The sequence below is a fragment of the Syngnathus typhle genome, linkage group LG19 (genome assembly GCF_033458585.1).
Source record: "Syngnathus typhle isolate RoL2023-S1 ecotype Sweden linkage group LG19, RoL_Styp_1.0, whole genome shotgun sequence".
In the NCBI taxonomy this organism is placed as follows: Eukaryota; Metazoa; Chordata; class Actinopteri; order Syngnathiformes; family Syngnathidae; genus Syngnathus; species Syngnathus typhle.
In genome coordinates this window covers 6,487,373-6,512,414 of record NC_083756.1, presented here as the reverse complement: position 1 = coordinate 6,512,414, position 25,042 = coordinate 6,487,373, and the positions used below count along the sequence as shown (strand labels likewise).

General features: G+C 43.5%; 1 protein-coding gene across 4 annotated transcripts in view; it reads right to left on the bottom strand.

The window, feature by feature from the left end:
* znf438 (zinc finger protein 438) overlaps positions 1–25,042 on the bottom strand; it is a 37,600-nt gene that overhangs the window by 2,495 nt on the left and 10,063 nt on the right. For 2 of the 4 annotated variants that reach the window (XM_061265836.1, XM_061265835.1), the window contains exons 3-5: positions 22,026–22,099; positions 15,626–17,392; positions 13,096–15,435 (exon numbers count right to left, since the gene is read on the bottom strand). In XM_061265836.1, the coding sequence (XP_061121820.1) occupies positions 14,853–15,435; positions 15,626–17,364 (2,322 nt within the window). In that variant the 5' untranslated portion in view covers positions 17,365–17,392; positions 22,026–22,099 and the 3' untranslated portion in view covers positions 13,096–14,852. Of the gene's footprint in view, positions 1–345; positions 3,611–3,949; positions 4,067–4,492; positions 4,592–13,095; positions 15,436–15,625; positions 17,393–22,025; positions 22,100–25,042 lie in introns of those variants that run through there. The other 2 variants (XR_009710471.1, XR_009710470.1) reach the window with 2 other exon arrangements.

The window sequence follows — 25,042 nt, the reverse complement described above, 5'->3', positions numbered from 1 at the left end:
CACTTGGTAAAAAGGACCATCATCCCGTGAGTTAACTTCCATAACTTTTCAAAGGAGTTATTTCTTTTCATCAATTTTCCCTGCCTTGTGTGTCTTGTGATAAAACAGCTCACAGAAGCTTTTCTGTCTTTTTAACAGCCAGACTGATAAAAAAAAACAAAAAAACATTAATGTTAGCTTTAAAGGATGACTTTTTGCAAACCAGTGCCCATTCAGCCTATTCAGATGTCGTACCAGATGGAAGCTGAGCAGGCTGGTAGAGACATTCTGTCACTGTTGTCATTGCCGCATGCCTGCTCGTGGACATCAACACGAAAAAAAAAGAAGCTTTTGAATTTCTTATGTACAGCACAGATTTTATTAGGCTGTGTTTAAATAGACATGCGCTCAGGTCCTTTTGCTTCTTTCAATTTAATTTACCTGCTTTGAATACGAGCCGGGGATTGCATTTATGCAACGGCTGCTATTTTCTTCTTTGACTGCTCTGCTACTTTGCATCAAAGTGTAGTTAGAACTCAAAGAGCAAGCAAAGTGAAGGCAAAAGTATTGGGACATTGCCGCTTGGTGTAAACTTTTGTGGAACAACTTTGGGTTGGCTTTTTTTTTTTGCATGACTCAAGAACCATTGACGAGTATTTGTGAGCGTTGGCATCTTCGTTTTGACTTCTATCTGCACTTTACAGCACGATATATACATTTGCCACTCATCTTTACTTTGCATATTTAGATGAAGAGAAGTAATGAAGAGCTAACGGCAGACAAGAGGCCATTTAGTCAAGTGAGGAGCATTTAGCCTGGGGTGGGGGTGGGCACTTGAGAGCAGAGTCAATCTCGTCAAGCAAATCTCAGAGAGATCTCAACTCGCATCATCTGCTTTTGTGTTTGATGTGGCATTTAGCTTGCATTTAAAGTGCAGGCTAAAAGTAAACGCGGCAAAGAAGAGATGTGGAATAATCAAATCGAATCAGTTTAGCACGCCTGCTTTACATTTCCTAGTTTTTTTTAAACTAAGCGAACCTTTCCAAAAGTCAAATCTGCAGGATGGTCAGTGGGACATGCTTCTCTGCAGTCACTGACTTACAAGATGAGCTCAAATCAAATCAGGGCAGGCTGAAGGGAACAGGGAGCCCTGCTTAAATCCGGTTAAACGTGTCTAATCTAATGTCAATGAGAAATGAGTCACCTCTGAACCTCTGAGTGCAGGTGATGACCCAGAAGGTCCATATGTCTCGAAAGCACCTATGCTTCCTTGGAAAGGATCCAAGCTTGTGTGTCTTTCAGATAGCCGTAAACATCTGTCTGCCACAGAGCACCCCCGGGGAACGGCTGTTATTTATTTATTTTTTTTCACCATCAACAGATGCATTTTTGGCCATCACTCATCTCCGCTCATACGTGGGTCACTAAACATCAATCTGAAGGTGATTCGAAAGCAACCTAACATGATTTCTCCGTGCGCGAGACTGTCGAAAGGCCAACTGATTAGCATAATGTTGTCACGGGCTTACATGATGGATTCTAGCGGGAAGATCATCATGCAAAAAAATTTCTTCTGGCAAGAAGAGCTTTCTCTATCAAGATGGTTGAATTCGAGTGGTTGGTTCATAAAGTATGGCTTTAATGTTGTCTCTTTGGGAAAATACAGAGAGACAATTCTGCACAATTTGTAATCCATCCATCAGAGCCCAAATACTTTGCAAACCGTACATGTTTCTCTTAAGCTGTGAGAAAAAGGAAAACGTTGGCTGGAGGCTCCTTGTTTTAAGTGTGATCTGGGAAATGGGATCTCATTCTCTCAAGCTCGGTGGAAAACAGGTGCGCTCTCAAGTTCTTCTCTCCTGTCGCATTTCTTGTGGCTCCAAAAGTTGAGCCAGCACCTGTTAACATTCCACACTGCTTGTGAAATTGAAATGCTAGGAGGGAAGCGTAAAGAGTCACGGCTTCTCAACAATGAAAATGTAAACTGAATGTAAATCACACCTGTTTTGTCTTGTCACAGAATAAATTAAAATTATTATGACGAAAAAATATGTCTGAGTTACCGCCATACTTAATATTTGTCATTTGATCGTTTTATATTTATGGCCTTCAAGAAGAGCGACCCAATCAGAGCAAAGCTTATTTACAAATCAAATATGAATGTCTTACATAGCCGGCAATTAATTTACAAGCGTTATCTTTCAAACCCGATGAAAAAATCAAAAATGATAAATAAATAGATAAGAAAAAAAAAATCCATTAGTGAGGTGGGAACTGGGACTCACAACATCTATGTTGTTTGTGATGGAGTAATATTGACAGTTCATTTTGGGTGATGCTCTACTTTGGCCTCATCTGGAGGGAGACTCTGATGTCATTTCTAATGTGTGTGTTGGGGGGGTCCATGGGGATGCAGGGAAGAAACCAGATCCTTTAGGTGCACTCTCCTGCACTGACAGTAGGCCGAGTTTAATATGGAGTCACCTGCTTCATGTGTACGGCTTGTGATATACAATACAACTTGGTTGCTTAACAGTCTGCCAAATAAAAGAATAAGCTGATTGTGCAAAAATGTGCTTTTTGCGCCTTTGTGTGTGTGTGTGTGTGTTATGTGTGTGTGTGTGTGTGTGTGTGTGTAGGAAGGAAGGCGGCTGACAGTTACGGTGACTTAATACCACTTGATATTTCATGGCTGGGGGAATGTGGCGGCACTCCCTGCTTTATGGAGCTGGCCTGGATTATTTAGTTGGATGGAGTCGTGCCCAGAGGAACAGCTGAATGATGTCATGCATCACACACACACACATGCTCATACTTACAAGCACACACACACATGCACACTTGGACACTGTAACTCAAACTTGAGGTGTTGGCTAGTATTGGTGTTCAGGAGGGGTGGGCAAAGTATGGCCTGCGGGCCAAAGGTGGTTCGTGACATATTCTTAAAAATATATTTTTTTTTTTGAGAATGCAGTATATTAAACTTTTATTGTTGTCGAACAATGGGGAAAAAAACCCAATTTGCCTGTATTGTGCTTCTTATTTTTTTGATAATGAATGGTAGCATAAAATAGCAGATTATTAAGAGTTTCTTTTTTTTTACATGGTATGATTTCTTTTTTTTTGAACTTACATTAAGAGTAAACACAACTGTTCCAATAAAAAAAAAACAATATTGCTAAATGTCTACACTGATATGTTTTTACCTTATCTATTAAAGTTTATGCGTGGGAAAAGTTTGGCCACCTAAATTCAGAACGATCTGAGTGATGGCGGGTAATCAAAGTGGGAGGGCGGAATTGGTTCTGGGGGTGCTGAGGTTTACTAATAAGAGCCTGAGTGGATTTCACAACAGGAAAAGGCGTGGTGGCGGCGGCGGCGGCGGAGGTGAGGGCGATGAGAGTCGGGTCGCTGGGGAGCAGATGTGCATTTGGAGACCAGGATGAAAGACGAGGGTGGGCGCTTTTTAAGAGGGTTTTAAGCTGACCGCACGTGCAGCGCCACTTTACAGTACAACATCGTGTTTATTGTTACGTGCGTGATCAATGTCAAACACTGGATGGATAAAATCCCCTCGGCTGCTCGGCAACAACGGCGTTCTCTGCGTCTTTCCTCTCCTTCATACGAGAGCCTAAATATGGAAAGGGTGATTGGAAATTGTTTAGACAACCTGAAATGGTTTATCCCGAGGCTGTGCACAGCTCACAGATCAAAGCGGAGGAAACATGAATCATACAAAGTTTCTGTACGGAAACAAGGCCTTTCTTCCTTCGACATACACGTTGTACGTTCTGGCACAATGTGAAGGAAAACAAAGAGGGAGAGAGCGTGACTTTATTTGCTCTGACTTTTTCTTCCGTTTGATCCGTCTGTTTGTCTCCTGTCACAGAAAGCTCTCACAACAATCACCCAGAGCGACCCGGCAAAGGAAAATGACGATTCCCTTAAGAGATCACTTTAAACGCCTTACCTCTCACTCTACTACTCCTTCATGTCTTTATCCTCTTTGTCATCCCTCGTCTTCTCGGCTCTCCGGGGGCGCAGCATCTATTGCAGAGTCTGCATCCTCGGTTTCTCTTTTGCTCTCCTGGGAGAAAAAAAAATTGCGTAAAAGCAAATGGACTGATTCCTCCACGAATCCTCTTCAAGTATTTGGATTTAAATATGGAACAACTTTCTATATTCTAGCATCACCTGTTATCAACCTGATTGTGTTTCTCAATATGGAGGATATTTCCCACGTTTTTAGGATTTAAATTCTCCAAAGGTCAATATAGAGGAAGAATGCTTGGCAGGCAGCCGTGAAACAGCTGCACATTGACTAGGCAATAGATGTGTGTCTAACACGTTACACAAGTCTCACGGCAACAGTGGAAACATGGAACGAGTCATCTGGGGAATACGAGTCCAGTTTAGTCACGTCGAAACAAAATAATGTTCTCCTCGTATGATTGTGAATGGTATTAGGGAATATTAACCAAAGAATAAAACTTGGTCATTTCTTCTAAGGTACCTGTTTAAATGTCTTCTCAAGGAAGCTGACTCAGAGCCAAGTCAGCAGAGATGGTGTCATCCTTCCATTCCAGCACGCCACTCTGGAGTGATGTCACTGCTTGATGAGGGCAGAAAAGCAAACTTTAGAAAGCCTAGCGAAACATGCACTTTATACAGTTCATTTTATTAGCAACCATCACTTCAAATCCAGCTCCGCAGATGGTCATTTCATGGTCACTTGAACATACAAGACGTTCGCAGCCTGATTGCGTCACCCCTCGTGATGCTCCAGTTAATCGGCTTCTGTTCAAAATGACTGAACAATGACCAGCTTTGTATCTGCGGCCGAGTGTCACATGGTCACGGTGATAATTTGGTCAGGTTTGCCGAACCCTACGCTCAGTCATACGTATACACACCGAGTGCTTGTACGGGGAAAAAGAAACCCTGAAGCTCCACTAAATAGCTACATTTCTCAGTTCTTGTCTGCCATTAACTCATTCAGTGCCATCGGATATTAACTTGGCAGTGAATGAGTTAAAAGGGAGGATGGAATTAAAAAGACAGCAAATGATGTCATTTTCCTGCTGTGAAGCCAACCCAAGTGGTTGCTCAATGATTTTATACAATAACACCACTGCAGACATTTATTCTAACACGGAAGATGATCATATGCAGCGGCATGATCTCCATCGTGCAATATTTGCCTCACCTCATTGACTTCACGGTAAAAGGAACGGTTAAATATTTAATATGTGCTCCCCCCCTCACAGCATCAGGTGTAACTCACTACTATAATCTCGGCCACCCCGGTGCCCGCCAGTAATTATAGTCGAATTAACTCTAAGAGGCAGAGAGTCTGCTTGCCGCTTTATAACCTGCTGCTGCTTATGCTCGCAAACTCTATGCGGTTATTCGCCTACGTTAAAGATATGAGGAGTATTTCCCCCAAACTCATGAGCAGCGTCGTTAATCACCGCACTCCCGACACGTACCGGAAGAACAATAAATGGCAGTGTTAAGCATTTTCCAAAATGGGAGCCGAAAAGCCAGCGAGCAGACAATTGTGGAGCTCTAAAACAGTGACAGTGGGCGTCTTGCTTGAGCATCAAAGCGAGACGCTCACAAAGACACAACGAGGAGGCTATATGCTTTTTATACAATTGTGATTTTAATCCATTTAGGTGCGTAGCTCGTCCCCCAAAAAAGATCCCTGAATATGTAAAGTGAGTAATAAAGCAAAAGGAATGCACGTGCTTTACCTTAATCCCACACACTCATTTTTTGTCACTAATCTGACAGATTAACAGTCTTTTATTACCTGAATACGCCGCCTTCGACATCCTTTACCTCTTGGAGAATCCTGTTTAGAAGTATTTAAGTTCTCAGAGCATTTCTTCACGCTTCCTGTGAACCTTTTATCTTAGACAACAGATGAATAGGATGTGTGGGAAAAAAAAGGTAAAATGCTACCTCAGCTAACTAAGGTAGAAGACCTTGTAACTTTTTAAAAGTCCTGCCAAGTGCTTGTACTGGAAAGTCAACTTTAAATCCACATTCTTATATTTCAGAGGATCCCTTTCCCTCCCCCCTTCATGGATGATGACAGTAAAACGCTGTTGAATTTGGAAAGCAAGGGACTTCAAAGGTGCAACTTTTTCATTTATTTTGCTTTGTGTACGAAATGTGAAAAGCCGAGTTTGTGTTAACAGTAATCCTCTCAGTTATACTTCCTTGGCTAAATAGGAATCGGTGTCAAGGAAGTATGTCGAGTCAAGCTTTGAATCTTTCGAAATCCAGTTATTCATTAGAGGTTGCTTCTTGTGAATGTTGATTCAAGGATTTTTTTAAGGTATTGAAACTCACCTACTCGCGGTTATTGTAACCTAGCCAAAGTATTTCACCGCTTTTCAAAAATGGAAGGTTCTCGCAATGAATATTTCCAGTGAAACGAAAGGTTGTGAATGATTCACCGCGGGTGTTATCTTGTGAATTGAATAATCAGCAGATCAAAATTTCAAGGGAACAACCGGGGTGAGCAAAAGCCCAAGTGTTTGACTCAGGTTCTTTCCAGCGGGAACAAGCAGGCGTGTTTCTATCAATGTTTTCGCTGCACTTTCAGCACCGCCTCAACCGCACGGCTTGTTCACGCGAGCTTCGGAAGATGATCGAAAATCTCCAAGGTTGGATTGAGTGGGCGGAGGTGAGTTTTCTCGAAACAACTGTGGGAGAGGTGATTGTTTCCCACAAGTCTTCAGGGATTCCCCTTCTCCTTCTCGGCAGTAAAAGCACCACTGATGGACGTCTATGTTTGGCAGGTGCTCATATATACTTGGCGCCTAGCCTTGCCCGCAACTGTCAGGACAGAGTGCATGGCGAGAGAGCCGAGAACATTACAATTCACATTATCTCGCATACAATCGGCTATTTGCTGCCTGTTGCAGTCCACAGGGGCTTATCAGAAGCTGCCAAACTTTAGGAATGGAGAGCTTGGAAACTTCATGAGGTGGATGATGGGGTGGGTGGTTTTAGAGTGGGTGGAAGATGAACTAACCTGGCCGCTAATGTAAGCTGGAAGAGCCATGAGGTTTATTTCTGCATTGAAACCAAAATGCAGTCATGCAAAAGTGGAAGAACTAACTTTGTCGGCCCCCAACTATTGCACCAGAAGATATTTTTTGATGAGAGAAGGTCAGTGTTTATTTATTCATAATCATGTTTGCTATCGTGTGTATTTTTACACATCTGCTCGCAAGGCTGTTCTTTCCTGACCTGTTGATTTAGATGCTACAAGTATTGCAATCATTTTCCGCCCAGTTGAATTATAATTAGTAACACTGATTACATAAACACACGGAGAGCGCTTCACCTTGCAGCCCATCGGAACCTTCCAGATATCGAGCCAACTGCTTCACACATCTCTGGAAATACCTTTTCACTGAGTGCCCCTCTTTTTGCTCGCTGTTGCGTAATCGCTCTTGTGTTGTATTATTGAAACGTTTGGCTCCGATTAGAGCAGCAGATGAAACGGCTAAATGCTAATGTGTGATTTCCCGCGGGGCCGCACGGTTTCATGAGCTGCAGGTGTTTGTCGGCTAGGAGGAGGGCTTTTAAAGCACGTCGATGCCAATTACACCCGCCATTGTTTGAATTTCGTGTTAGTCGTCGGGCAGGTGGTCCAGGTTTGCATCAGAAATCCTTCAAACGTATTGACCCCCCCTGCCCCTTATCCCCAACCTGCCGTCTGTTCGCAAAGTGGACTTTGAAATCAGTCATCTGTTAAATAAGAGGACAGTTGGGTGTAGCAGAAAACCTCTGCTCTAGCCAATAACATGTTTTTGATTATCTTCACGTACGCTGGGAAAAAAAAAAGCTCACTTTAACTGGTTTTAAGCGGCTAAATGTATTATTTTTACCAGCTTCACCTTTTCTACAAAACCACATTTGTACAGCTTCAATCAAAAGGCCGCTTCCTCATATTTTCTCTGAGTAGTGAGGGTTCATAGGTGAACTCTTGAATGTACTGGCCACCTCAATTTTAACGCCCCTTCCTCATCTCAGCCCTTTAAAAGACGGCACCGCATTTATTTCCTGCTGTGCTGAGCATGCAAAAGTGCCTTCCAGGTTCTATTCTCTTCTCCTTCATTTATCCCCCCCCCCCTCTTGCCCATTCTATAGTACATCACTGCAAATTTATCACCTCACTTTGTATTTTTTTCCGCAAAAAGCATGCAAAAGGAGGGGAATTATTCCTGGATCCTGACAGGGGAGCCTCAGGGTGGTGGGAACGTGCTTTGGAGAAAAGGGGGGCAAGGTGCAAGAGGTGCGCTTGGTAAAGGGAAGAAGTAAGGAATCGGAGAAAAAAAAATGTGACTCATGCAAATGCTGCTTAGGTGAAGAGGGAGGGGAGAGGGGGATGAGCATAATTGATTCTGACGACCCAAGTCAGATGGCGTTCTTCCCAGGGGGGAGACGGTTAGTGGATCCCAGCCAGAGTCACCGTTACGGAGGGGGAGGGAAGTAAAGGGGATGAGGTAGGATGGAGGTGTGGAGAATATCCCACTTGGATACAAAAGTAGCAATAACATAGTAAAAAGGAGAACGGTGGAGAAAAGGACCGCATGGTGCCTGACTCGCTGCAGCTTGAATAGGCTTCTCCCCACATTCCCGAAAAATGAATAATTATGAACATAAATTAAGGGTGAATGGTTGTCTGAATAAAAAAGAAATAACTGCTGGGTTATTTTCCTAACCCACTCACTTGGTGGCAATGAACTTTGAGCAGATTGGGTTACCAGATTGGGTTGAAGATTGCATTTGGGTGGACTGAAGAATTGAAAATCTCCAAAAGGGACTTCAGCAAGTCTGTTGTGCTGAATTTAAACTGAATGAGGGGAGCTGCAAGGCAGTTGTGTCCACTCCCACAACGGCGCAAACGGCCATTTTTACCTGCAGGTGTCAACAAAACACCAAAAAACATCCATTTATGTTTAAAACATCCCCAAAACAACAAAAATAATAACAATGAGACACCCGAGTACGTCTCCAACATACACAAGCAAACATTCAAACACATTTCTATGCAGAAAAAAAACACTCCTCCTCTTATTACCCACGCACTCACGACTCCTTGGAGCCAGACTGTGTAACTGAATTAGCGATTCAGATGGCTTCTTACTTGCAAACCTTGTTAGCTTTTGCGCTACAGCAAACACAGACATCCTTGTTGCGAGTTGTGTCTAGAACTATTGTATTGATGATGGTTATTAGCCACACGTGTGTGCGTGCTCCTCGTGTGGAGAGCGTGTTTGCCCTTCCAGCAGGCCTGATTCATTAACCTCATGTCGGAGGGAGACAACTCAGTGAATGTAGGTTACTGCTCAGTAATTCCCCAAAGGCAAAGTGTCGGCATTAGCATCCGGTTATCTCGCCGCATTCCCCCCGAGCTGAGACGACTCCGGAAAGATGCTCTCCGTCTCATTTAAGCCATTGTTGGACACACACGGGCAAATGTTGACACACACGAGTAGAATAGGAGATGTGATTCGGGCTGGAAAGGTAATGGGAAAAATATGTCATATGAAGAAATGTTTTGATCCGTTTTTTTTCCCAATGTTTTGGAAAGAAAGACAAAACATGACAAGATGAATCCATAAATGGTGTGGAAAAGCCTGTACATAAAGTGGATGGCAAACTTTGAGTCATATGAGAAGTGAGGGCAAGATTGGAACAGATGGCAGGAGTTCCCCTGGGCGAATGGCGCCTGCCCCAATGAACACTGGGAGGGAGCACTTGACCATCTGGATAGAAAGGCAACGAGCAGCATCCCAGAGAGGATTCCCCCCACTAAGCGACATGGAAAAGAAGAGCAGGGGGGCAGGCCCAATTGGAGCAATGTCACCAACATAATGGCCACGAGCCATGTGAGAATCGGGTGACAAGTGGCCTTAGGAGCAGACGGGAGGGGGGGGGGGGGGGGGGCATGTCCCACCACATCCAGCAGTAGGCGCCATCCCTCTACATGCATTCGTCAATTTTCTAATACAGGGATGGGCCGCTTGAACGCTGGAGGAGCAAACAAACAAATAAATGTATTGCATTTTTTTTTCTAAGAGCAAAGAGCTCTCTGACCATTCAAAAAGGGCACAAAACTGCTGAACAAGAATACAACACTAAAAGCAACAACTCATTTTGTAAAATTCTTTTCACAAAATTAACAAACAAAAAATTTTCACATTGTTAAGGTATTATTTTTGTCCTACATATCATTCCGAATCCGTCACAAAATTTAGGCCAACTTTTAGTATAGTTGTAGTCAGTTTGAAAACACATAAATGCAACTAAGACACGTAAGCCATCTAGTGGTGGTTGGTGATATTACAACTTAGAACTACGGTTGACTCCTGGATATTTAAAGTTCGGAAGAGGCAAAGATTCTTTTCTTCATTTTAATCATTTGGACCCTCCCCCCACACACACACACACTGTAGAGTTTTGTGAAAAATATATTTTATATATTATCTAAAGAATGTTGGGTTTGTAAAATAAATACTTAAGCACTAATAATTCTTATTGGCTATGTGATATTTATATCAAAGAAACATGCTGCGTTGTAGCCTACCTAAGTGGGTGGTGCCCAACTATTTTTGATCGGTGTCACACACCCACTAAAAGGTTGAGTTGGCAATCTCATGCTGGTTTACAGATGAAAATTAAATCGCAACCATATCTCCATTCAAAGAGTTAAACCCGACGTATCATGCAAGCACACGTGCTGAGCATTTCTTGAATCTCAGCTGTTGGAAAAAAAAATGGAAGGAAATCTCAGTAATATTCTGTAAGATGTCCATCACCTCATGTAGTGTAAGCACTTGCTGGAATGTGTGGAGCCAAGCTAGGTAGAAATACAAATCAAAAGCATATTTCTGGTTTTGGCTTTGGGAAGTGTGCAGTCATCTCTCATGCTCTTCAGGAAGCGCTAAATGGAACCAGACTGGAAGTGGAATGGGGGGGGGGGGGGCGGGGGGTGATGGTATGTTTAGTTAAGGTAGATGATTTGAACCAGAGAGTTTGTTTGTCTTATCTTCCTATCAGGGAACTTGTACATGAGGCGTCTATGAATATATAAACATAGAATACATGAGGAAGAAATGAAAGGGGAGCTTCCGTTTTCTGCCTGGCTCATTTTTATTTTATTTTTTAAGCCTGTGCACATTGTTTTTTTCTTAATTAAAAATGTAGTTTGTAGTCATTTGTTTCAATTCAGCCATAAACAAACTTCAGCTGCTGTGTTGCTCATACCTTCCAGTTTATGAGAAACATTACTGACAAATTCCCTTGTTTGGGGAATTTAGGAGCTTGTTTGTTTGCATGCTGTTTTAAAGTGAGAATAATGTTATTTGGCACATATATTTATTAGCTTCACTTTTATTCATCTTGGCATAAAAAGCATGGATGCAAGCGTTTATACGAATTGGAAAGTGCACAAGTGTAGGACAGCCTGTGAAAGAATCTGGCCGAATATATTACTTTGCATGAAAACATTTGGACCAGTTTGGACTGGATGATCTGGAGTAAAGTGGTAGCTTCAACTAAAAGTGCCCAGCTTGTCCTCCTGAGGTGTCTGCCTTCTCTTCTCCATTTGGAGCTCAAGCGGATCGATGACTTTCTCCAGCCTCCCGTCATCAATTATTCACCTGATCAGCCCTGCTGCTCATTAGATGACTAATCTCTGAGGGCCAAGAGAGACGGGACACTTTGAAACCCGAGACCAGCAGGGGAAAGGATGAGCAGCTCTCGTGTCCATATTGAAAAAAAGACACAACACGGGGGGGGCGGGCTCCAAAATGTGGGCTTATCGTTTCGTACATTGCGGTACTGACATGTAGGTGCTTTATAAATCTTTGATGTAACCATAGAATCACTTTGATGAATGTGCACACATATCATGGACACGCCGCGTGTGCCGACAGAGTCGTCACGCGTGTTAGTGTATCAAGACAGACTGGCAAGCACCGGTGGGGCGTGTGGAGCTCATGTTCAACAAAACACTGCATGTTGCACTCATATTACACCACCACTTAAGATGTGCTCACTGGTCAGTGGATCACATTTTTATGAGGCTGTAAATCTCTCCGTTGATGCCACCTTTCCTTTTGGTGCACATTTTTTTTCCTTCCAGATGGAAATGAGAAGAGACTGATGTGATGGAGTACCGTTGACCTGATCTGGAAGAATGACAAATACTAGCAAGGTTCCAGAAACCACACAAAGAATCAGACCCAGAGAAAGACGAAGAAAGCTTCGGTTCTTAAATCTCACTGATCAAGAAGTAGAGGTGGGGAGAAGTGGGGGGGGGGGACTTTGATCAGACAGGTCCCCCCCTGAGAGCCAAGCGGAGGTGAGAGCGCTTGTATGACGGCTTTGCTGCGCGTTGACTCTGATTAAAGGGAAATATGCATCAATGTATAGCGCACTCCTTTTCATCTCCGCCTGCCACGTGTAACTGATGTCGCACCTTAAAGCGCCACCTGAAGTTGCTCATTTAGAAGCTTGTGAGAAGAAAATAAAAGAGAATAAGAGCACGCTTGAGGAGATTTTGTCTGACGAGCTGCAGGAACTCTGCCGGGGTTGCCCTTTGACCTGTGACACAAAATCATGTGCTTTTAAAATAATGACATCGCGTTAAAGCTTGAGAGTGCATCACTTATTTTTCCCTCTCTGTTGTCTTGTGGGACTTGAAAAGGAGTGGAGTTTCATGTCGCTTGAGAAGGAGAAGACAAGCAGGCATCGTCCTCATCTATTAAATATGAAGCAATCAAAAGGAATACTGCTATTGTTCAAACGCTCAGAAGTTGATAACCTCACATTTCTCCGAACGTCTCTCCTCCACCGCGTTTGTTAAGTGCTGTTTTTTGAAAAAAGTGCTAAAACTGCAAATTCCACACAATCTGATACACAGAGATGATAAAGCATTGACGTCAATTTCACTTATAGAAGCAGCACTTCATCACCAACGGACATTGCGCAACATTTGTGATACACCATGAGCAGTAAAATCAATCTACAAATGTCCATCGACAAATTCAAAATCATACATGATTAAATGAGTCGTACAAAAAGTTTCTCGGCAAAGCATGTTTTTATTTTCATACACAACCGGGTCTCAAGGTACACAAACCAACACGAACACATGCTATTTTTTCACGAGGTATAACGCCCACTCCAAATTTGTAACCATGAATTCTACTGCTTGCTTCCTTACTGGTATTGATTGAGGCTTGAGGATTAAAAAGACACACGCTAGTGCACTGCAGCTTAGCCACTTCCAACTTTTTGTTTTGTTGTGACCAAACAGATCATCTAAATATATTTTGTAAATATACTGTATTTATAATTTTCACAATATAGCTATTGTATCTATAGATTACATCTATACATATATATCTATGCAGCCAATATATTGGTACTGTGACGAGGACTTTTTTTTTTTTTTTTAAACATCTAGGTACATTCATTTGACCCTGTCATTTTTTATTTCATATGAAAACAGATTAACTATAGAATATCTCAACTCAATTTGAATCATACAAACATCTCAGTGACACAAGCATACTCTGTATTAATCTAGTATAAAATAGCATATTTTTCTGGACAACAGTACATAAACTCTACCGAGACGAGAGTCAATTGATTTTCTCGGGTGCATACGTCAACAACGAGCTAGAACAGTATTACGTCAGTGGTCAAAAGCTTCAACACAGATGTACAATCACTTATGTGAAGAGAACCTTGGCATATCACAGAGTACACAAATAGGCAATCAACAAGTCTTGGCCGTCAAATTGAAGCCACATGACAATATGGAGTACTTTTATTTCTTCTTTTAAAGGCCACAAGGCAGTCAGTCACATGAGTGCCGGTCAAGTGTGTTGTTGGATTCAAGTCGGCAGCGGACCTTATAAAGGAGTATGAGAACGACACAAATAAAGAAACGAGTTGGAATTTGAAAAATAAATCTAAAATTGAGAGAATTACGTCACAAAAAATAAATAAACAAAAGCTCCCTCGAAAAAAAGAAATACCAAAGTTCTGGCACGATGACACGGTCATCAGTTTAATGTGATTGCAGAAATGTTAGTTCCTGATAAAAATCTGCACTAATCTGATGCAGTGTGGCAATTTTGACTCTTTCAAATTCCAACTTAGTCCAGTGTTGGTCAATTACTCCTATATAGGACCCAAAACGCTGCTTTTAATGCTATAGTTTCTTCGCTGCAGTAACGATAAAGATTCTCATGTGGTTTTCGAAGCGGTCTTAAGCGCTTTGAGTACCAAAGTTAGAAAAGCGCTTTACACTTCTGGGTCGACGTGTTAAATGATCGTCCAGTGTACATAGTCTCTAAGCTAAACTACTTACACACCTCAGTTGATACAGAAGACAACAAAAATACAAATGGACACTTCCCATTGAGGATGTAACACCATGCAAAGAAATTTGGGTTGGCTTTTGCACAGAAATGAAAAGTTGAATAAACTCACTGAATAACCTGCAACCCATTGCGTAACAAGGTGCTGTTGCGTGACTCTAGAGAAATCTAACCATTTTTATGAGTGTGAATGCACCAAAGTATTTGGATGCATCCCAGACAAGTCAAACCAAAACTACATTCATGGCTCCCACTACAATTATTATATCGATATTTGCATGTGATGTTTTTAACAGTTTCACTGTATTTAAATAAAAAATAAATAAGAAAAAAGAACTGTGCAACATAAACTGAACACGACAGCTGAATCTTGAAGAATGAGAGAAGTTGTGAAAGATGAAACACTAAATCCCTGCCTTGTTGAACGTTACAAGCTCCATGTTGGGCAGGTTAATGCGGACTTGGAACCGGAGTGTCCAGACCTCTGTCGGCCTCTTTGTCTTCCAGGCCTGAGTAGGAGCTCAGGGCAGCCCACAGTACGCTGGGTTGCTCACAGTGGTGGTGACCCCGCCAGTGCTCCAGAACTCCTTCTTTAGTATCCAACACCTTGCTGCAAAGTACACAGTTGAAGGCGGAACCTGTTGCAAGTACCCCAAGGCATCCGCCGGGAGCTGACGTCCGGACACTCTTGTCCTCCCGTTCACTTCCACAGTGGTGGAACCTAATGTGCCTCTTGAGTTTAGCAAAAGAGAAGAATTCCTCATCGCAGTTCCCGCACTTGACAAGGTTGCGTTTCTTATTGAGCTGCCGCCAGTAGTGTGCGGCGCGTTTGATCAGTTGTTCTTCAGGGTTAAGACCACCCGACAGAGGCTGGCCCCCCTGTAGCTGAATCAGGACCTCCTCCTCATGAACATATATAAGATGCATCTTCATGTCGGCAAAACTGGGAGTCACCACATGGCAGCGGCCGCATTTAATCTGCAGCTCCACAGATTCTTCACGGCCCTGATCAACTGAGGGTTCTGAATTGTCCCTGCAGGGATGAAATTAGTAAATATCCCATCAATATTGGCACACATACAGACAAGAAAAATAGACACAGTGGCCTCCAAAAGTATTGGAACGACCTTTGTTCTTGTTGTATACTGCAAACACTTCCGATCAAAAGACAAAGATGAGACAAGCTCAAAAGTAGAAGTCGATAGACTGACACAAATCCTTACCTCTCAACAGCTACGTCCTCCTCGTTACGTTTAATGGACGGCTCCACCGTAAGCAAGACCTTGTGAACCTCTCGTAGATGACTGAAGTACACGCCCACATATCCAAAAGCCTTTTTGCAGAACTCGCAGCTCAGAGACTGACGAGATCGAGCCTCGGAATGGTGAAGCTTCATATGGCTGCTCAGGCTGCCCGAATGCGCGTAGGCTTTGCGGCACACCGGGCAGACATACGGTCGACTGTTGGTGTGACTGTTCATGTGGCTCTGGAGGTGATGCTTAAACTGGAAGCAGCGACTGCAGGTGGGGCAACGATGGAAGGAGCGGCTGGCGACCAGAATTCTGGAATGGGGCGAACCGCTCAGATGGAGACCAATCGGGGGGTGTTGGGGAGGACAATCTGGATCCTTTATTGTGGTTGGTGTGGGGAGCTGGTGACTTGGTACAAACACCGGTTCTTGACCATCTGAAGTACTGGGAGGCAAGCTAAGTAGCTGGGGGAGGGCCTCCATCACCAACATTGGCTTTGGCTGAATGCTACGGTACTTCTTGGATATGTCAACTTCTTTTTGCTTGGAATTGGATACGACTACTGAGGGTTTTTCAGGGGACTTTCTACGAAAGAAGGACAATGACCTCTTCTTTCGGGCCTCATATGCCAAAATGTCTTCCATCGTCTTTCTCTTTCGTCCTCTTTTCTTTCCCGGTAGCTTCTGAAGGTTACCCACAACCAGGTTGAGTGGGGTTTTATTCTGAGGCTGATCAGATGAGTTTGGCAACTGGTTGCTACCCCAAGCTTGAGCTATTTCGTGGATTGAAGGATCTTTGGGGCTCATGGGACCCGATTGGTTTAAGCAATCCTTCTCTGGGGACAAGTTGATTTTAGCAGGTGGAATGAGTGTGGTCTTCATTTTAGAGTAGGGAGGGATGGACAGTTTAGGAGGGGAAGGGATAATCTGCACCGCTTTACTGAAGATGGCTGGAGAGATAACAGCGATGCTGTTTGGACACGGAGCTGACGCAGGCTTTGATTGGCACATCCTCACTGGACCGCTTTGCTCCAGGGAATTGCCCTGCGACGATTTGAGAGCAGTCGGGAGAGTAGAAGATGGGCATGGATTTTGAACAAGGCCTGCAATCCCAGATTGCTCCGCTTTGTCTGGGGTTTGTTCTAATTGGGACCCCGGGTACAGGACAGCATTATCTGGTAAAAGGGCAGGGACAGAGATATCAGAACAGGCCGGGTCGATAAAAATGACCTGCTCGGACCGTTCCACCTTTGGGTTTTGAGTTTGAGGGACCGTACTCTCCTCTTTTTTCTCCTTAATCAACAAAGACGTGTTGCTCACTAGTTGTTTTGGCGCTGCAACCCCAGAGGCAGCTTTCACCCTTAGAGGTGTTGATCTAACCTTATCTGTGGTCCCTGCTCTCCTCACAGGCTTGTACCTGGGTATGGGCAGCTTGAGATTCTTTTGGATGGCCTGAGTTTGTTGAGGTTGTTGTGTGTGCGTTGTCTGGGACGAGACAGGAGGGGGCAGTGCCACCAGAGAGAATGTGCCATCCTGACCAGCTATTTGCATCAGGGCATAGTTTTGGGTAGGCACAACGATGGATTTAGAGGTGGAGCCACTATTAGCTTCAGGGAGGGCAGGGGGAGGTTGACAGGCTAGGACTGTAGGGGATGGGGAAGGCACAATAACTGGGGCCTTGGGGGCGATGTTGCGGAACTGAAGGCTCTTCATTTGAATGGCTGGATTCAGTGGAAACCAGCTGCGAGACAGACAAATTACTCGTATTAGATATGATTGGGTAGCATATGATGAAAGGAGGCAGGACGCAATCTTGCAGCAATACACCTACATTCTACAACTAACATCTTTTTTGGGGATCATTTTTTAACATGTTCTATCTGCCCAAGTGTGACAAGCTGTCTGTTAAACCATATCTCGTTGGTCACACATAGTAGTTATCTTGTTCCCTGAGGCTAAGGACAGAATGCCCTCTTTGATTTGAACTCAGCGTGGAGTCATAGTTCCTGCTGGGCCATTGCAGTGAATTCCTTGCGTCATCCCCCGACTCACTTCCTGGAAAGTACAGCTAGTACATCTGATGACTCGAAAAAGGGTTCCTTCCCCTGTCGCTTGATGACCCTCAACATTGTAATGAGTACATCCACAACACGCTAATACGATTTGGTACAGAACGCATTTGGGAGGAGTCACAAAAAAACATTGCAATGATACAAGAAGAAAAAGGAGAGATAACATCATCTTCAAGAGGCAGTAATGAGAAACAGCAAAAGGCCTACTGTTAAACAGCTGGAATTGTTATTGTACAAAGAATATTTACACAGTACCTGACCACATGACAGCTCCATAAAACTGGAGGTATTCCTTCTCTACATAGCAGACAGCTGATTGTATTTTGATTGTTACCGTGGCTGAACACTCAGTGGAATAAAACCAAGGGATCCTTGGTCTTTAACGCAATGTATTCTTTTCCATTTGACAAATAAATCTGTCTCTTTTGACAGTTGAATTTGATTGAGATTAGGGGTGGGTGATAAAAATATTTTACAAAGTCAAAATAGGTTATATAATTGCAATATAGTTGTCCAATAGAGTCGGTCTTCCTCTTTGGTCAAATCTAAATCCGCTTTGAGTTTTCCTAACTTTTTTCATTTTGCTCAAGTCGAAAGCAGTCTTCCCTTAGCCACCTCTAAATTTTATAGCAAGGACTTTATGAGGCGTCCGCTGTGGAATAACAAAGCAAAGCATCGGAATACTTGTGTAAATATGAGGTTTCAAACCTGAACCAAAAAAAACGGTGTGGACAAAGAAAGGGTCGGCCTTTGACAGAGTAAGCACGGAGCAGAACCGTTGTGGCGTCAATTTGTAAGAAGATCCACCATACATTGTTACTGGGCTCTAAATAGATGATCATGAGGGGAATCATATATAAGGGTTAAAAGACATGTGGAGGTCATAGATTTCACTCAATCTGCCTGCCATTGGATTTTAAATGCCATTAGGTTTAATCTAACTTGGGTCAAAGGTCAGGGCTAGGATGATGCAGATGTGTTTTTTGTAAGAGAATGCAGGGGACACAGGGAAAGGAGAGATAGATTAACAGGTAAAGCCAGAGGGTGAGAGGTGAGGGACGTATGTTTATGCATGGAAGAGGTCAGGGTTGAATAAGAGGGCAGCGTGTGAGCAGGCCAAGCATGAAGTGAGCATTAAAAAAAAATATTCGGGTTTACACGCTCAAACCGAGCTGGGACGTGCGCAAAAATGTGGCCCCTGCAAGAAAAATAAGATGCCAGACAAAACTGGCTCAAAGTTGAAGTTGTCCTGAAGTGATGTGGAAAATGCTGTGTGTTCCAGAGTGCAATTTTATTTTATTTTTTTACAGGAGATATGCAAGGTCAAAGCGCTTGAAGGAAAAAAAAACCCACCAAATATCAAATTTAGTTTTAATATTTCTACTTTAATGTCCAAAATTAAAATTTTTTTAAAAGCATTATTTTTTAAAGAGATAATTAGCTTTCAAAATTGTTGTCATGCAGTTTAGAGTTGCTTGAATTGTTGCCGTGTACTCTTAAGCACAAGTTTTTACATGATTGTGTAATTGTCTGAAAAATGCAACCATATTTTGGTCTCTTGCACTGCTCATAGTTCCACATTTTTTTAAAGAAGTCAAAGAGATGAGAAAAAGTCTAGAGTTGGGTCATCTTTTTTTTTTTTTGGACACATTTGACGGCAGGAAATAAAACACACCATTCTGTCGTCCCTCCACCTAGTTGTATTCTGAGGGAAGGACAGCAGAGAGCATAGTCGTGAGGTTTGTTATCTCCTCTGGTAGGGGGAAGCAATGCTCATCTGGGGCTCCAAGATAGGGCCTGGAGATGGAGCTGGTCTGGAATGAACTATGTGTCCATGTTTGTGAGTGGGAGGGGTAAAAACACAGCAGAGGCCAAACTCCCCCAGGTTTTGGCGCAGATGAAAGGCCAGGATCTAGGCTAGATAAGAGGGCAGATCATGGGGGGTCGGGGCCGGCTGGCCGGCTGTGCGAAACCGTGTCTAGCAGTCATCTTTAACAAGCCGCTTCTTCTCCATGCAAACATATTCGTGTGAATATTTTTAACCAGTTGTCTTTAGTTGGGATTATTTTTCCACCTGAGCAAGCTTGTGCGTTGTTGTTTTTTTTCCTTCTATATATGCTGCGGGTGAAAACAGTCTTCAACTTAAGCCAAGTGTAAAACTGCGAGCGTGCACGTGTAGGAGAAAGCTCTTTTGTGTCCGCGGCAAGCGCAGTCATGGAGAAAATGAAATCGGCGTTTGCAGAGGCTGGATGAAACAGGTACTAAAACACACATTGCTCGCATCCAGCTGCTACTTTTGTCTTTGGATAACATTGAAAGGTGTCGCTCTCTCGCCTTCACTCTTGCTCGATCACTGCGCCATATGGTATGCGTGGCGTGTACAAACAAACACACAACCATATGTCATCCATTGTCACCTGAGCAAATCGATGCACTGGAGAAAATCCATTCCAATTAGGACCATGCCGATTTTGCCAGCGCGCGGATGAAAATGAATCGATAAGCGAGCCCCGCTGTTATTCCTCGTATGGCATCCCTTTAAACCGACTTAACTGAGCCTTTCTTGCTACGTACAAAAACACATGAGCATTGCGAATCAAAATCAGACCTAAACACAACAGCAAATAAGAATATTTACAATGAATGCAGCAAAAGGATGTCGAGGTGAATGGCGTCGATGTGGAGTGAAGGTGACAGCAGTGTGTCCAAGAGCATGTCTAGAAATGTGAGTTTGTGGTCTCAAGTGTTAACACCCTATCCCTCCCCAGGCAGCCAGACTGTCTTAGTCATCCAGACTTTGCAACGCTAAACCTTTACCTGACCTTTCTTTACGCGGTGACATTTGGACCTATTGGAATAGGTCAAACAGCACTAAAGAGTGTGGAAGAAAAATGGAAGTGGGAGCTTGATGGAGGAGAAAGGAAAAAAAGAGAAAACAAGTTGAGTGAGAGCTGTCGGGAGCAACGAGAGTGGACTCTCCAAGAAAAGAAAAGACATTTAAAACTTCAACACAACTTCCTGAGAGAGTTTTGTTCACTGCCGGGTGAAAAGAAGCCTCATCGCAACCTCTACTGGCACACAAACACCTTAATGATCACTCCACCGACTCAATGGGACCAATTCAGTGGGGAATCTGAAAGGAACGAAGGTGCCATCGTGCTAATTTCACTCCCTCTGCATCTCAGATGAAACACTGGAAGAGGCAGCGAGGCATAGAGATGCAGAAAAGTTTTGCGCATCTAATTTTGGACTTTTTTTTGCATCACGTCCTTCTTCGTACCATGAAAGAGAGTCTCTCTCCAGCTTCCAACCATCTCTTTCATTTTAACCTCCCTCCCCTTTCTTTCTCACAACCTGAGTAAACAACCAGTGTTGTGTGGATGCTAATTACAGCTGGCTCAGGGAGGAACGTGATTGGCCCAGAAGAAGGAGAAAGGAGAGGCAGAGGTTGGGAAGGGCAACCCAACACAGACGCCAAGTACCAACCGGAGAAGGCCCACCACGTTTGTGGGTCCGATTGAGAGACAAATGGAAACGTTGTAAAACTTCCTTAATGACGTCTACTCCTTCAAGCAGATCAGGCAGATGATCCTCGCAGTTCTCCTGTTGAGGTGTGACTGGAGCTCTTTAGCATCATTGTGGTTGACATCACAAGAAGGACTCAGTTCCGACGCTTAATTTAAAAGGATGTTTTCCAATGACGGGAAAGAAGGTCAAACGATGCAAGACACCACGTCGAGGAGACGGTGAAAGGAAAACACGGCAGATTGATTTGTAGCTAGAGGACATGGTCGGAACATCACGGAAGCAATGTTTTATTTTTTTATATAAATGCCATCCTGAGAGGTTTCTTGATTAAAAGAAATCTTATGATCCCAGATTAGGACTAGATTGGTAATGACAGGTGCAGGAGAAACCTTAATGTTACAAAGACTTGCGTAAGCTTTTAATCTTGTGTTAAATCCACCGCAAACACCGACAGACACACAAAGTGGAAAGGTAGAAAGGATCACAATGTATAAGGGATTGCAGGAAAAATTGAAAAAAAAAATGTGATGGGTGGATAGATGAGCTATTTTTATAATGAGGTCAGTGTGCGCTATGGGATTTTTTTTCTCTTGGGAATTACACACACACACATACATATACACAAGCTGTAGTGATGTATCCTGCTGTGCATGGCTACCTCCACCAAAAGAAGAAAAAGGTACATGATGCAACTGCGCGATACATTTTTTTAACAATGTCGCGTCAAAGCAGAAGTTCTCCCCATGATTGGAGATCATCTTAAACTCAAATTACCTATTTGATGATCTCCTTCGGCATTAGGTGGAACCGAGGTCGTGGTCCTACCCGTCACCTATCCGCACTCCCCCCTGTAAAGACATCAATTATTTCATTTAAAAAGAACAATAGTGTCTGTAAAACTCTGAAATTCATGAACGCGACGACGGCAAAGTTCTCTCAAGCGATCTATTTGCGACAACGTGTAAAAAGCAACGCGGCGTGGCGCCGACGACATGATTCGCACGTGGCTTTGCGCATACACGCGCGGACGCACTCCATTTAACGGAACGCGCGCTCGTTTAGCCAACGGTGTCTCGGCAGGCAGGGGACACAAGGCTGCCCACTCAGTCAGATCCATCCATATTAAATAAATAAGGAGCGCTCTTGTGTGTGTAAATTATTCATTTAACACGCCTTATCCTCTTCCAACAACCTTGTTAGAGCAACTCGGGAGTGGAAAGGGGGGGGTGCGTGCGGGTGGGGGCGGGCGGGCGGGCGCAAAGCGACGGCGAGGCAGACACTGTGGCTCATGAGCGACTCAGCAGAACCTGTGGTGCATCTCTAAGCTCTCTGGGCGTTCAGTCATAAGGGGGCTAATTCGGCCTGACACCGCCTTTGTTTCAAGCAGAAAAGAGCTGCGTACACAGCAATACACATGCGCAAGGCCACACAATCCAACTCCACACCGCCATGCACAAAGTTGAAGAGAAAGAGCACAAGAAATGAATTTTTAGTGCATATTCATAGAATAATCATTCTACTTGTCTGGATGAATTATTGAGGAACGGGAGAGCGGCACACGCAACGGAATAAGGCAGTGGATGCTTTCCTGTGCCGCCTGAACTAAAATCAGAAAGCACGGGAAGTCATCAAGGCTTCGCGAAACGATGCTAACAAGGCGCAAAGGTGACGCAGGGGTTTGTTTACATGAAATGAATTCATTAAAGCAGGATTTCTCGACTTTCAAATGGAAAATTCCCCCAAAAGATTTTTTTTCATCATAAAAATACGGAAAATAAAACAGGTGTCCCTTAGTGGCAGGGCTGTAGTCTAAATTTGCTAAGGCCACATGAAAACATCGTCTATTCCAGGCCAGGGCGGCAAAATTACAGCCCTGCTCGTTCTACTCTAGCATTAAACCTCAATTAGCGTACAGCTTTGCCAATGATGTCATTACGCAGGGTTACTTTTCTTCAGAAAGACAAATGCTTGTATCTGAGCCAGTTCAAACTTTCAAGTGTGGTATTACAGCAAAGGAACGTTCTTTCCGGGAAAATAAGTGTTTTCAAAAAAAATGAAAATATTGTGGTTTTAGTTTGGCTAAATTTACCAAGACTGGCAATACGATCATGACGGGGCTTTTCCAAGGAGAGGAAAGGTCAGTTACGACAGACATTCAATAAACGCAAACCGTTTGACCTCCAGTAACCTGACAGAAGAACGCCCAGTCGGATACCAACTGCAATGGTAAAGTACACCTAAAGGGAAACTAGAGCTTGAGCCCGTCTTCCATATTCAAAAATCAATGATGCAAAAAAAAAAATGGACTCCCTTAACACTCTTTAAAAGTTCCATTAAGGATAATTAAATAGAAGATGTAAATTTGAATAATGCCACGCCGAGTTCAAGAGCTATTGTGGAAAACTAGGTTTGATTATGAAGATAGACTGAAACTTTATGGCCAACAAAGTGACATCAACGCAGTCCTTTAAGGCAGCACCTCCTTCCTACGTTTTTGTAACGGCTTCCTCGCACTGTAAATTATTTATTCCAGCTCGCAGCAACTTCTCACTCTAAGACCACTAGGTGTAGAAGAGAGGAATCACTCTCACATCTTCAAAGAGAAATCAGTTAAGTTTGTGTGCTTTTTTTTTTTTTTAATCACCCAGATTCTTTATAAAATTTCTCCATCGTGCACAGGTGAAAAGAGTCAGGGATTTGGGGCTTTCTCAGAAAGTGGAACAGCCTTTTTTTTCCACGCCAAACTCGGGCAAAAACTTTTTTCCAAGGGGTGGGTTTGGAGAGCGTGAGATCAAAAGCCTGCAAGTTTCTGGTGAGCGGATCCAATCAGCCGAGAGGGCCAAGGAGAGGAGGAGAGACAAGTGCTTCCCTTTTAAATTGATCCCACTGAGACCCTCAAGGTTCCCCTCGCAGGACTCGCAGCAAAGCGCAAAAAAAAAATGGTCCTGAGGATCTGATGAGGAACTGGGAGGAGAGGGTGGGAGAAGAAAGACTGTTTTGGGTAATGGAGGGGAGTGGGGGGGGGGACACAGAACAGAGAAGTGTGAGGGAGACACGCCAGTTGCGGCAGATCAAGAGAGGCGAGGCAGACAAGGAGGTGGGCTCATTTGCCAAGGGGGCATCTATGCATCCAGCAAAGAGAAAGTGTGGGTGGTATCAAAGCACTGGTACCCAAATGATGATGATGCGCTCAAGTGTATCTGCCCAGGTCTTGGCAGCGGAGACGTTGGATCATTTGGAGCTGGCCTGAGATCAGACCCTGGACCAAGACGGTGTCGATATACGCGGCGTGCTCGGCTCTCAAAGGAACAAGCGCTATCAGAGCAACCCAGAGACTCGGGAGCCTGCCAGACTCACGGTCCACTAACCGTTTGCCAACGAGTGCATGAAAGTATACGCGGCGACGGTGTATATTTTCTTGTCGCCTTGTTTATGACCACCAGCAAATATCAAAAAAGGAACATCCAAATTTCAAATGAGAAATCAGTTTGTGTAATTGCTTGAAGCTTAATTGATCATTCTGGAAATAATTCTACCTGTGGCCATCTTGAAAACGGTCACCAACATTTCCCATTTAGATAAACAATTAGATTGACAGCATTTTATTTGGGTCAAATATTCTTGTAGCACATCTGTGACATTTATGCCTTACAATAAACCAACGTAGTCGTGATGGGAAAAACTACTGCTCGGCAAAAATAACTCACAGTCTGATAAATAAGCAGATCTCTACTAATATCATTAAAGTGCTCTTAGGGTAACCACGCCCCTTTATCCCTGACAGACTCATC